Here is a 13,368-nt window from a genome sequence, read left to right on the forward strand (position 1 = left end):
TTCCGCTCTAACCACAAAAGCAGCAGCAGTTTCTCCAGAAAGCAGTTTAAGCAACAGCTGTTAATTGGAACTTTTTATTATAGCATTATTAATACACTTTATCTTGCAGCAATATCTGCTCCTTGTACCCACCCAGGATTCGAAAGGCAGCAAAGCTCCCACAGAAATCAGTTTTGCTCAGCTTAGTCTTAAGGTAAAATGCACAGGTGTTTCTCTTTTCAACTCTGTAACCCTCCTCAGGAGTACAGCATCTTCCAGTGGCCATCTGAATTCCACAAGTGCGAACAGCACATGCAGCATCAAGTTCTGAGGACTGACCAGGATCCCTGGGCAAGGTATCTCCATTAAAATTACATAGATGGGGCTTCTAAGGGCACAAATACTTCTGCTTCCTGTTACAAGACCTCATTTTCAAATACTTAAAACTACCAAATGCTGATGAGGCTGTAGCTTTGACAGTGTTAATCATTCTGAAGATGAGGCTGCAGAAAATATTTTGTTCATCTCAACTATCGCTTGAGACTTTCAGTTGTCCTTGGTGGTCTTGCCCCTCTTATTTTGAACCTGGGAAATGAAGCTTGGATGAGAAGGACAAGCAAAACGTGCAGGCATTGCATGTGCTCCTCAGCCGTGAGAAAACTCAACCAAATTTACCTCTGAAAAAACATGGGTTTGCACAAACTGGTGAGACTAAGTGTAATAGCACCTCAAGGAGACTCTGCCCTTGCTCAGAGCTCAAGTCACTCCCTCTGTCAGGGTACCACAAAGGATTTCAGGAGAACTTCTGCTGAAATGGCTGCTCCGGCCAGAAGATGAGGGGCAAGTTCTGATACATAGACGACCTCTCTTCGCTATGCCTGCCAGCATTTGGCCAATACCCAAGCCAAACAGAGACAGGAGCCACTGAAGGAGAAGGCAGAAAAAGGAAATTCTGGGTGTCTTGGTCAACAACAGGTAAGGAGAACAAGACTCAGAGAGGGAGCTCTACTGGGAAAACAAAAGGTAGGAGGGGTAGATTAATGAGCATAAAATCCCAGGACGCTAAGAACAGGAAAAGGTAGGGATGCACAGGGCACCCAATCTGTACCTTTTACAACATGTAAGATGGAATGGAGACTGAATTTTGTTATTTGGTTGCCAGGGAACAGCTGTAAAAACCACCAGGAATGTGCTTCAGACCAATCTAGTGCTTTTTTTTTTTTTTTTGTCTGCTTTAACACTGTTATTGAATAGTATTACACAATACTGGTGTCTTGCTTTAAGGTAATTTTCCCAACATTTAGAATACTGTGTTCTTAAGGAATGTCTTCCTCTTGATCTTCTAAACTGAGAATACCAGAAGGAAATCTGCTGATCTCTTGAAGTCAGCGGGAAGTTTGCTTGCATAAGGAGAACTGGTTAGGACTCTTGACAGTGTTTCACAGCTTGTACAAAGTTCTCCAACATATTAGAGCTCATCTTTTTCACTATTCTTCTTCAGGAAAGAAGCAAGGATATTGAGGCTTTTCTGGAGCTCCTCCTTTTTTCCATCACTCATTTTGTTCTTCTCAATCAGTTTTGTGATTCGGACCACTTCATTAGCAGCAAACTCTTCTCCCTGCTCCAGTATCTTGGTCATAATTTTCAAGTATTGCTCAGCTGACTTCTTCTCGGTTTCTTTTGTTTTTTCTAAACGTTCCTGCCCCTTTTTCAGAAGGGACTGGCGTTCCGATTTCTCAGTGGTGCTCATAAACTTGCTGGCTAGCACGTCATACTCTTTCAGGCAGCCTGGCATCCCCAGATAGATGCCATTACTCTTCAGCCAGCGCTGAATAGCCCCGGCCTTGATTTGGCCACTGTAAGGTAAGGGGTTGTCAAAGTCACCATCCTGGAACAAGTAAAAAATCGGGAACTTTTCCTTATCCAGCTTGTACTTTTCTCCCAGCTCGGTGTTCAGTTTATCACCATAATCTGTCAAAAGAAAACAAAAACATGGAAAAGCACAGTATGTTAATTAAAAGGAAAAGGTGATTTAGGACTCTTTCCTACACAAACTGATAATACTTGTTTCTAGAGTTTCAACAGATCCCAGGAACCTCTTTGCCAGGAAATGCCATGCACTAAAACAAAAACACTCCAGAAAATAATTTGTGCAAGGCAAACTGTTGTTAGGTTTTCCAAAGAAAAATACAAGATTCTAATGGTGCCTTGCTGTGACTGTCACAGCAGCCTAAGACACTGACAGAACCTCTATGTACAAACTCCATTCTTATGGGAAGTTAATAGACATTTTTTTCCATGTTTTGCTCCATCTATTGATTTTGTTTGATTTTACAGTGAAGCGGATTTTTTTTCCTGGTCTATGTGCAGAAAGTGTACACTTATATGTTTTAGTTCTGACAGAGTGCCAAGGTACAAGATGTTTCCTCATCTTACATAAACCGCATTCATTCTTGAGGACAGAAAATATAACTTAAAGAGATTTCAACTATGCTACTTAGCTAAATCCATGTGTGTTTAGAAACGTCAGTGTGGGTGAAACTTCCCAATTTGTCAATTCAATTCCTGTAAGCTTAAATTCTTAATTCTAATTACAAAGCGAGAGTGAATTCAGGTGACAGTGATCCATTCTTCACTGCTCTTCTCCTAAAGCCCATTACAAGAATATCAAGTAACACCAGCCATTGCGCAACAACCGCTTTCTGTGCTTCACCAGAAATAAACTGAGCATTTGCTACAATGAATTAATCATATTACATGTGTTTTGTTTGACCAGGCTTGTGGCTAAAGCATGATTCTTGTAAGGTCTCTTCCCTAGAAAAGGACAACAAGAAAAAAAAGGGGGGCAAAAAGTGCTACAATTGCAGAGCGTGGCATCCAGTTTAGCAGCGTAGGCTGACTTGCTTCATTAACTGGCTGAAAGGAGATAAGCAGCACTCCTACGCTCCTGGCAGGAGGCACAGCCGCAGAGCTCAGCGGCCAGCCTGAGCAGGTGTTTCGCTCTGACAGGGCTGGGCCCACCTCACTTCTCACCATCAGAATTACCTGAGAGGCTGTTTTTTTCTCAGAAATCGCAGTGATTTTTACCTCCACACCAACCCATACTGCACTAATCTGCCCAGAGTTCCTCACCTGATATTCCCACTTCAGCCACCAGAAGATCCTCGCTGGAACCTGAGCTCTCTGCCAGCTTTTTAAACTCATCTTGTTTCTCACCATAAGGATATTGCGTATCGAATTTCACAAGGACAAATTTATGCTTTGGAATTACCTAAAACAAGAAAGAAAGAAAGAAAGACAAAACTTCAGCATTTCAGGTTTGAGCAACCTACAAGTCACCTAAGGTGCCTTTAGCTTGTCCTTCTTTTCCTGTGCAGTGAGGAGATGCAGAGGGAAAATGGAAATTTTATAATTATGGCCTTTCAAAAATGACTCACTGCAGCATGGAGGAAAGACTGAGCTTTGGGTGTATGTATTCCTACACCAAATGATAAAGATGGTAAGTGGTAGGTTTGGGGGATCTGATGATGACTTTAATTATACATGATTTGCTTCTTGAAAATTTGATTAGCATCTTGGAGGGAAGTCAGCTAAATGACTTTCAGTGGGACATCAGGAGGAGAGAGGCCAAATCTAACATCATTCTGGTGTCCCAGCATGAGAAAGAGGGGTGGCACAGGAGGAAGCAAAGATGCAGGAGGTGTGGAGAATTCGTGTTTTAATTGATTCCTCTTCACCTGTGCCATTGCTTTTGAATTCTGCTCTGCATCAGATCCCTTTCAAATGAGCTTGGAAAGGGGAGCTGTCACCCAGTTTGGGATTTTTTTTCTCCCTCCAGGAGAAGACCTTGCAAAATTGTTTTTCTAGCAAACAGGGCCAGATTGCAACATGGGTCCCCACCTACAAAGCACACGGCAAGCACTGTTCAGGAGCTGACATAACAGCTGGTTGCAACAGTTAACGAAAATCTTCAGTCCTGGGCCTGCTGATGACTTTATTGACTGTCCTGGTAAGAAGCGGACATGGCAGGTGTTACAGCTGTGCTGTTTCTGCTGGTCTTTTAAAGTCCCCCTTGCAGCACTCTGCCAATTACTTCAAATTGTTCTTGTTGAAGAAGAGCTGGAAGCTCCTAAGGGTTGTGGAGTGCCATAGCGTTACAATACCAAAAATGGTTCGTCACAGCAGAAAAAAATCAAGCGGGGGGCTGGCATGTGGCAAGAAATATTTGCTCAGGCCCGAGCAGTTTGTTTAGGGCAGATGCTTTCCCACCAGCTCTGCTGACGGTTGTCTCTTCAGCTCGTACTGCTACAGCACTGGCTTTAATCCCACCGTAGGATGGATCGGTGCCTTATCAAAGCCCTGCCACCCTCTGGGAAGAAAGCGATTGAGCCGAGAAAAAAAACACCTGTGCAAACCTCAGTCTGGCAGCAGCCTGTTGCCGTCTGTTTTATGAACAAAAAAGCGCCACCGGCCCAAACCGAGAGCGCTGGCGGCTGCCACTCGCTCCCCTCCACGGTGCTGCCCCTGGTCACCGGCGTGGGCAGCGCACCAGCCAGCCACCAGCGGCTCTCCCACTCCCGGAGCGGCGGGGAGCCGTGCGGCAGCCGGGCCTCGCCTCGCCGGGCCGGCCCCGCGGCCCCGCGGCCCCGCGCCCCCGGCCGCAGCGCTGCCCTGGCGGCCCCGGCGGCACGGCTCCACTTGGACCGCGCCGATTGGCTGCCCGCCGCGGCTGCCGCTCTCCTATTGGCTGCGGCGCGGCCAGCCCGCCGCCTCGGCCATTCCGCGAGCCCCCGCGCCCCTCCGCACCGGCGGCGGCAGCGTGTGGGGGGGGGCGGCCCCGCGCCCGCGGCCTGCTCCGCTCCCCCTGCACCCCACACCGTCCCCCCGCGCCTCTCCGCCTGTTGCTACGGCATTCGCGGCGGTGCACATGGCCGCCGAAGCGGCCGCCCGCCTCCCCGCCCCGAGCGCTCGGCCAGATCCGGCAGCGCCCGCCGTAGGGAGCCGTACCTTGTAGAAGGTGATGGCGTCGAGGGGCACGGAGCCCTTGGTGTGCAGCGCGCTGCCGCCGGGCAGCGCCAGGCCGAGCAGGCAAAGGAGCAGGGAGCCGGCGGCGGCCGCCGCAGCCATGTCGGAGCGCGGAGGGAGCGGGGCTGCTGGGGCCACGTGACCGCGCGGAGCGCCGGCCGCCGCCGGGGGCTCGCCCCGCCCCGCCGGCCCCGCCGGCCAACCGGGGCACCGGGGCAGCGAGCCTCGGGGCGGGAGGCGGGCCCGCTGCTGCGCCGCGCGGGGAACCGGCGGGTCGCACGGGCGGCCGCTCCCCTGGGCCGGCAGCACGCGGGCTGCTCTTGCCGGCAGGTTAAACCCCGAGCGGGCAGCTGCCGGCAGCAGATGCAGAGCAGGTGACGGCAGGACCGGGCCGTGCGGGACAGCCTGCCGCGCCACGGCCACGCCGAGAGCAGCGGGGACAGGCGAGACCAGCTGTTGGCGTGTCTATTTAGATACAGCAGCAGGCCAGGCGCTGCCTAGCGTTGCCACAGCCCTCTCAAGCACATTTTTTTCGTGCTACTAGGGGAGACACCTCGCGCGCTGCCAGCCCTCACTTATCACTCAAAGCAGGATGAAGTGCAAGCAAGCAACGCAGAAAGCCTGAACAGCAGACTGACAGATGAGCATGTCAGAGAACAACACATAACCCAAGCTCCGGCCCCCCAGCCCCAGCAGCCATCATTCTGAACCCTTGCACGAGGTGGACAGCAATGAACATTCCTCCCCCCTCCCCCCCTTTCCACCCTTTCTCTTTGCAGGTAACTGGATATTCTGCTTGCTCTGCACCAGGACAGCCTGGCTTCACCAATGGGCCGACAAAGCCAGACCGTGTAAGTAAGGACTCCAGTCACATCTAGACAGAATGAAAGAGGCAGCAATACTAATTTGTAACGAAACTGACTTTTATATAAATTATAAACCCATCCAGTTTAAAGCAGATCAGTTGCAGTTGTGTTGCTTGAGCCCGTAGAAGGTTGAGGCATACATATCTTCTACAGTCATAAGTTAACAATGAATAACCAAGAGAAAGTTCAGATAAGGCTGCAGATAAAACAAAATCCCTTCTACGATTACTAGCAGTTAAAATAAAGTCATGATTATCAATGATTGCAAAATATAAATGCAATTTTTGAACAGTTAAAGAGTACAAAAATGATGGGCAACAAAAACAGGCATTGTACATTTTGTCCTTTATGTAGACAAAGCAGGGTAGGAGAGTTCTGACCTTTATCTACATCAGACACCAATTTTAAGCAAGGAGAAGAGTCGAGGAAATCTGTAAAAGGATCGTGGCTCATGATCCCAGTAGTACAAAAACAGTATTTTTTCAGTCTGTAAACAGTAGTCTTGGTAGCTCCCTCTCCGTGTTTTTCAATTAATCACAAAAAAAAAAAAAAATCTGAAACAAAAAAAAACCAAATCCCAAGAGTGGAAAAGGGGGAACAGCAGCAATGAGTTGTAGCTTGAATTTCTTATCAGGTCCTTGTGGGACATATTCTGGAGGGAGAAATGCTCTTTTGTAAGAAATATATAATATATTTAACTGTACACAATTTATAGGGGGAGAGAAGTTTGCACTCTCCCTCAACCAAGCCCCCAGTCAGTACACAGTCATTCTTGTACACATTTTCCTCCCATAAAGAAACTACAGCTTGTGAAGAGATGGTGTCTGGTTTGACAAAACACCAAGTAATCAAAAAAATTGTATTTGTTTGCCAAGCTTATTGTTTGCCAGTGGCCGAGACTGGAAACAGGACAGCAGCTAACACTGAGAAACAGTCAGTACTCCCCCTGTACTGGCACAGGGATGGTTTGAGTGTCCAGCTGACACTGGACCTGTGACATGCCAAATGCTGTGACTGGAAGCGACAGCAAGCCATGGTTCCATCTCTTCTCAGACTTTGCTTCAGATGACACACGTCCCTCCCCAGCAGTTTCAATTCTGCTTTTAAGGGAGCTGATGTAGAAAACCTTTATAAAAAGGAAGTTCTGCTTTCAGGCACGTGGATTTTAAAAGCTTCGTTATATAAACCTTACACATCACTTAAGTTTTCACCATTGCTTATTGATATGACTGGTTGAGTTCAACCTGTTGTAGCAGCAGTGGAAAGAAACTTCAGCATAAATCACCCCTGGACTGTCCCCCTCTGGATGAGGGTGCTGTGTCAACTTTGCATTCAGTGCTGGTGTTTGTGCAAAGCCCTCTCCAGTTCACATTGCCACCGGGGAGGGAGGGGACAGGGACATCAGCAACAGCCACCTGCCTCCTTGAATGAAAAGGGGCAGCGTAGGTTTCTGGCTCAGTACTTATCTACAAATCGCATTATCTCAGCAATGGGACTGTTCACTTACCCTACACATTTGAAAGCATCAACTTGAGTCATCAGTCTTGCTTTAATTTAAGAAGCACATCCTTCTTTCCAAAAAAGGTATTTGTATACAACATAAAGAGTTGTTTTTTTGTTTTTTTTTTTTCCTTCCCCCCAAGGAAAACTGTTACTATAAAACAGAATTAACACATTTTGGTATTCCTCCAGCCCAGAGCACTTACCAGACATTGCAATTAAACCATCAGGACATCCATAATTTAGACAACCTGCAGACATTCTTTCCCTTTCAGGATGGGGCAAAGCAAAACTAAATCCAGCAAGAGCAGCTATGTAACATTTTTTTTTTTATATACAGGGGATTTATTTTAAAAAAATACTCTCATCAACATTCTAGCATTACTAACAAAACATATTCAGAAGAGATGACAGAGGTAGGATTGTCAACTCTCTTAAAACTTTAAATATAGACTTCAGATACTAGCTGCTTTAAATCCGAAGATGAGGAATCTGTAAAGTCTGACCTGTCCCTTGTATTGCAGGTACACGTAACTTTTCTGCCTACCAATTTTAGGTAGCATTACTCCTTTAAAAAAACCCAACAACAACAAACAAAAAAACTGAGCAGAAATGCAGATTCAGTGGGAACAGATGATGCAACTGCACTTTCTAACAGAACGCCTAATGAGCTAGTGCTCGAATAATCAAAGATCAACTGCAAAAAGCAAGCATACAGTTACAAAAAGTATTCTCAGCCTCATACCACAGCGGAAGCAAAAGTTACCTCTGCCAACTTAAAACCAAAGCCAATAGGATTTAATTTCTATTAAAATATTTAAGTCTTTCAAGTTTCAGTAATCTAAATACAGTTTTTAAAAGTCATGATTGCTGCTTTACGTTAAACTGACATGAAATCAGCCCGCAGAGTCAGACTTCACTGCAGCTATTATATACAAGGTTTCTGGTTTTGTCTTTTTTGCTGAAACACCGATTCCCGTCTCTCTGTCTCTCTAAAACTTTGTCCAAGTCTGCTCCTCAGCAGGTCTGCAATTTTTCCTGAATGTAAACCAACCTGTGTATACAGTGACACCACCTCCTCCCTCCAGCAGTTCTGTCCTCAGAGGAACCTGCCTCACCCCGAGGCATGGCTTGCTCCCACCCTTCGATGGAGGGCTGGGCTCTGCTGGAAGGCTGTATGCAGAGGGTGCTCCTCCAGCACAGCCTCGCCTCTCCCTGAAGGACCAACACACTGGATTAGACAGGATCCGGTGGCTTGTGGACAAAATAGGCAGCTCCAAAATGGGCTCACTTCATTGGAAGTGGCTGAATGTGGGCATCTACAACTTCTGCATTTCTAAGGCAAGGACCATACAAAAATTATAAACACTGTATGGCGATGAAAATACAACTCCTTTGAGATATATGCTTTACACTGGATTTCTATTGCTGCTTCTAAAGACCATCTCCAGTTGTTTCTAGAGATCAAAAGGGAAGAAAGTTATTTTTTCCTGTTGCAATATGCTTATGAACATGTATAAAAAGTGGTCAAACCCTGATAAGGGTCCCTGCTTCTCATTTATGTACAATAATTTAAATCCGCTCAATACATCTGTAATACCTAAAAAAATCGTTTTATGAATTTAAGTCCTTCATGCATTATGAGGAAGTTCTGGATTAAAGTGATGGTATATTGGATGTTGCTTCTGTCTGGGACTCTGGTGTCACTCCCTTGTGGAGTCTGTCAAGGATGCATTCCTCAAATCTTTAGTTTTTTAATGGTATCAAGTCTCTTTTTCAGCAGCTCTCCAATTTCCTGAATTGAGTGATGGTAACTGCTCCGGACCTTCCCTTGCACAGTCTTTGTAAACTTTGTTTCTTCCTGCAAAATGCAAAAGAGAAATCATTCACTCCACAGCAACGGTTGAAATCCTCCCCTTAAACTTGCCCCACCGTCTCAAACACTGATAAACTCATGAGGACCACAGTGTAAGTTTACAAAGAAAATGTCATCAGCACAGAACAAGCAGCACCTGCTCAGCAGCAGTAATACCTGCAGATATCAGTACTGCCCACACAGGGCTGGTAACATGTTAGCATTTCTTCAAAACTTCTGGAAATGTACTCTCAGCCACAAATACTTTGCACAAGGGTATATAGCATTTTATTTTAGTCAGTATTTATTAAAGTAGGCAATTTCTTACACAGAGAAGTGAAGTCAAACAGCAAATGAATGCTGACCAGCTAAGAGACTCTTAGAGCAAATTCCAAAGCACAGGGAGCCGCAGTGCTGGGGACAGGTTCCGATGTCACTAATTCAGCAACACTGGTAGCTAGCTTTCCCAAAGGGATTAGATGCCCTTTAAGGCACAGTTTTTAGAAATGCCCATGCTAAAAGGCTTTCAGGAGGACCAGCATCATGCAGAATTGTTGGCATTGCTCCTGCAGGTAGAGCGAGATCAGCACCGACCAATCATTGACTGATGCTGTATTTCTGTACGCAGAAAGAGCAAATCCTGATACCCAAAGCAGCAGCCACAACCACTGTTCTGTCAAGAGGTGACTTGCTATTGGGATGCTTTTTGCATCATGTAACACAGATAATGAGCAGAAAAGGCTGAGGCACAGCCCGAGTAAACCAATCTGATGTGGGTAAATCTCACATCAGTGACAAGGTGCAGCCGATATATTACCAGTATCACTCCATTCCTGAATCACGCCGGAATTTTTACTAATGCCCGAACACCAGGACTTTTTCAAAAGCACCTTTTAGCTCTAAACAGACAGAGCTGCAAACACAGCCCTGAGTAAAGCTGTATGGTCTGCGTTTATTTGGATTTACTGCAACAATGCAGACAACAAACAGAACAGCAAACATTGCGAACACAGGAAAAGCTGCTGACTGCCATAGACTCTTCTGCTCAAATCTGTGTGCTAATGGTAATTTTTTCCAGATCTGCCTTGTGCAGTGGTAATTTTGATGCCTTGTTTCAAATGGAACATAGAGGAATTTGCTGACTCAGCGAGGAACCAGAAAAATTGAGATCAATGATTACCTGAAAGTGTCTTATCCCTTTAAAGTGAAGATTCTTTGATGATATTAAGAAAACACACTTTTTAGTTTTTATTCAAATTTGAATTGAAAACAGTCTAAGGAAATTCCTTGCCTTCTATCAGTTTTTGCAGTTCTCTTTTTATATATATATGTATATATGAGATACTTCTACAACAGCAACAAGAGAAGGGTAATTTTAAATAATGTGCTATGAAATAAACAGGACAGTAACTGAAAACAACACAAGCTGGCTAACAGCAGCTTAGGTGGACAGGAGTGCAGCTCTGAAAGACTGGTGCACCTTTTAAGTCTTTCTCAATTCAAAAGCCTTCAGATCTCCCATCTTGACAATTCTGAATGCAAATGCACTGTAGGTCAAATTTCCCATTTTAGGTACATATCCTGGAGACCTGTTTTTGCCTTAAGTGCTGATTCCTTGTTGAATCTGTGTGGGTCCTGGGTAACAGAACATCTGCCCATCCTTTCTCCTACTCCCTCCTCCCACCCCGCAACCTAATGCTGGTGAGGAGACAACTCTCCTCTCAGAGCTTTCTCCTGGAATCTGCCGTCTTCCTTTGACAAGGAGAATGACTCGCCACTCCCCCAGACCCTCTCCCCTGTGTATCAGATGATGCCTATTCCAGCCCTTTGGTACCTTGCACCTTTTATCCCCCCGTGTTTCAGAAGCACCATAAAGGAAGTTCCAATTTTATGCTTTCAGTCATTTCTAGGCTTTTAGCCAGACACTGTCATTATTTTAAAGATATTTTTCAGGATCTCAACCACTGTTTTTAAATGAATACATACTGAATGTTAGAAGATCCCTTTGGACAGTATCGTTAACTTGTCTATCTCAAAGTTTAACTTAACTGATTGCCATGGCTTAGAAAGCTAACTTTCCTCAGCAGACCCATGCTTCACATGTCTACACCTGGCATGAGGTTTGGCATGCATAGCACCTATAACTCCTCCCTTTAGTTCTCCCTGTATAGTTAGGGGCTGGGGGGGAGGGGGGAGCTGCCACTTGCTTTTCCATAAAGATCAAGTAACTGTTTCCAGGGAAGTGACTAAGCAGCAGTAGGTGAATCTCAAATGTTTTCTGAAATACATATTTTGCCTCCATCATGCTAAAACAGATAATAGAGTAAGTTACATCACAGACTACATAAAGTGAAAATATTTTCAAATTCCCGTGTTTAGATCTCATTTTTTGAGATTTTGCATAGTGAGCTGGAGCTGATCAGATGAGACAAAGTCACCGTAAAAAAAGCACAACCTAACTCACCACTCCAAAACTAAGCTTTCTAGCAGTCTGGACCCTAACCTCTACTTAAGAGCAATTAAGCCAATCATAACCAGTGGCTTTTGTTTGTTTTCGTCTTTTTTTTGCTTCCAGTAAAACATTTTGGTGAAAAGCAGCTTTCAACATTATCCCACAGGCAGGTACATACAGGTTGTTATCGGTCACACAGAAATGTACTGAGCACAAAAGCAGTAACACAAGCTCTTACCTGTAAAAGCAGAGTGTCCTTGAGGGACAGCTCCTCAAGTTTTAGTGCAGTCAGAATTATTTCAAGCCCTTTGACGTGATCTATTACATTGGAAGTTAACGTCTGTAGTTCATTAACATAATCCAGAAAGTGTGTAAATACAGGCGGCTATAAAAACAAACACATATCTTTAATTTATAAACACATATTGATGACTATTCTATATGACAACTCACTTTGTACTGTCATTCTAGTCCTTTCCCCTCAAACCATTATAATCTACCTACCCAGATAAACACTACCAGTTAACAAGTTTACCATAATGCGTTCCAGGCAGGAAGGCCTGTGATATTGTAAACTGTGTTTCCTATTAAAAAGCTGTCATGTGATATCAGAATGTGGCACATCATTTGATTTTTCAACAGAAAAGGAGTTTCAGAAATTAGCACTGAGTAATCTCTACCCTGTATCAGCCTCTACAAGGCAAAGCTTATGCAAAACCAGTTTATAAACATGTTACCTATTCTGATTTTTCTTTCAGTATAAATATGCTATTGGATTGGGGGCGGGGGAGAAAAGAAAGGAATATTGTCTCTACCATAGCTACACTGCTTTCTTTTTTTTTCTTCTTCTTTTTTTGCAGGTTGGATTTAAAAGGTCGGAGGACACTGTCACAGTAACTTGAAACCCACAGGGCAATGGAGATCGTCTGGAAAAAAGGTACAAGTACGTTACAAGTTGCATTTACAGGAGGCTTCTAAACTTGTTTCAGTGTTCCTACTGATAAGACTCAGACTAGTTAGAATATGCAACAAAAATCTCTGCTTTTGCGAGCGACTGTGATCAAAGAACTTCCATTGTGTTTTAGTCCTAGCATTTCTACCCTAAAGTACTCCAAAAATTCTAGTTTCCAAAGAAAAAAAAATACCTCAACAAAGAAGACTAGGTTTTCTAACAGGTCTGGATGAGTTTTCAAGGTGCCATCTCTGACTTCAATCAAATCACCTTTACATTTACTGAACAATTCTGAAAAGAAAAAATAAAAGCCTTATTCAAGACACACAGATGAACTTAAATGCATATTTTCTGTACAGTATATGTCTCAGCATAGTGTGCAAAGCTGTCAGAGGACTGACCACTAAACAGTTAATGGTAAGTCTGGCCAAAGCCTCTTGAGAAGGTCCAGCTCTCAATTTTCCTCTGAATTGTATTTCATTATGAACAGTATCTCCACACCATTTATTAGCACACCTGGACCAAGTACCAGGGAGACAAGTTCCTAAAACTAGGTGCAAGGTAGCAAAAGGACAGGACATAAAGACATGCTGTGGCATGCAACAGCTTGATGATCAGACAAGCCAAGGGGAATCTCAGCCTTTTTCTCAAGTATCTTTCAAAGGAATCTGCAGATGCATTAACACATTCCCCATAACGGCAGCATGCTCAGCAGCACATCCTCAGAGCACCATGAAGC

General features: G+C 44.7%; 2 protein-coding genes across 2 annotated transcripts in view; both read right to left on the minus strand.

Annotated features, from left to right (window-relative positions):
- Positions 1–58: 58 nt before the first annotated feature.
- ERP29 (endoplasmic reticulum protein 29) lies at positions 59–5,145 on the minus strand. The gene is made up of 3 exons (XM_037375623.1): positions 4,987–5,145; positions 3,112–3,250; positions 59–1,950 (listed from the first exon to the last, which is right to left on the minus strand). The coding sequence occupies exons 1-3, from the start codon at positions 5,104–5,106 to the stop codon at positions 1,448–1,450; spliced, it is 762 nt and encodes a 253-aa protein (XP_037231520.1). The 5' UTR covers positions 5,107–5,145; the 3' UTR covers positions 59–1,447.
- A 764-nt stretch (positions 5,146–5,909) lies between these two features.
- The window catches only part of NAA25 (N-alpha-acetyltransferase 25, NatB auxiliary subunit), a 32,024-nt gene continuing 24,565 nt past the window's right edge, over positions 5,910–13,368 (minus strand). The window contains exons 21-24 of the mRNA XM_037375624.1: positions 12,823–12,920; positions 12,493–12,603; positions 11,916–12,062; positions 5,910–9,231 (exon numbers count right to left, since the gene is read on the minus strand). Of these exons, the coding sequence (XP_037231521.1) occupies positions 9,109–9,231; positions 11,916–12,062; positions 12,493–12,603; positions 12,823–12,920 (479 nt within the window). The 3' untranslated portion in view covers positions 5,910–9,108. The remainder of the gene's footprint in view (positions 9,232–11,915; positions 12,063–12,492; positions 12,604–12,822; positions 12,921–13,368) is intronic.

This window comes from Falco rusticolus, chromosome 1 (genome assembly GCF_015220075.1).
Source record: "Falco rusticolus isolate bFalRus1 chromosome 1, bFalRus1.pri, whole genome shotgun sequence".
Classification (NCBI taxonomy): domain Eukaryota; kingdom Metazoa; phylum Chordata; class Aves; order Falconiformes; family Falconidae; genus Falco; species Falco rusticolus.

What these genes read in the sequence shown, in the direction of transcription:
- ERP29 (XM_037375623.1), bottom strand. Translation starts at nt 5,106, where the DNA reads ATGGCTGCGGCGGCCGCCGCCGGCTCCCTGCTCCTTTGCCTGCTCGGC. An exon ending in ACGCCATCACCTTCTACAAG is followed by an intron (nt 3,251 to 4,986) that starts GTACGGCTCCCT and finishes TTCTTGTTTTAG; the next exon opens with GTAATTCCAAAGCATAAATT. An exon ending in GGCTGAAGTGGGAATATCAG is followed by an intron (nt 1,951 to 3,111) that starts GTGAGGAACTCT and finishes TTCTTTTGACAG; the next exon opens with ATTATGGTGATAAACTGAAC.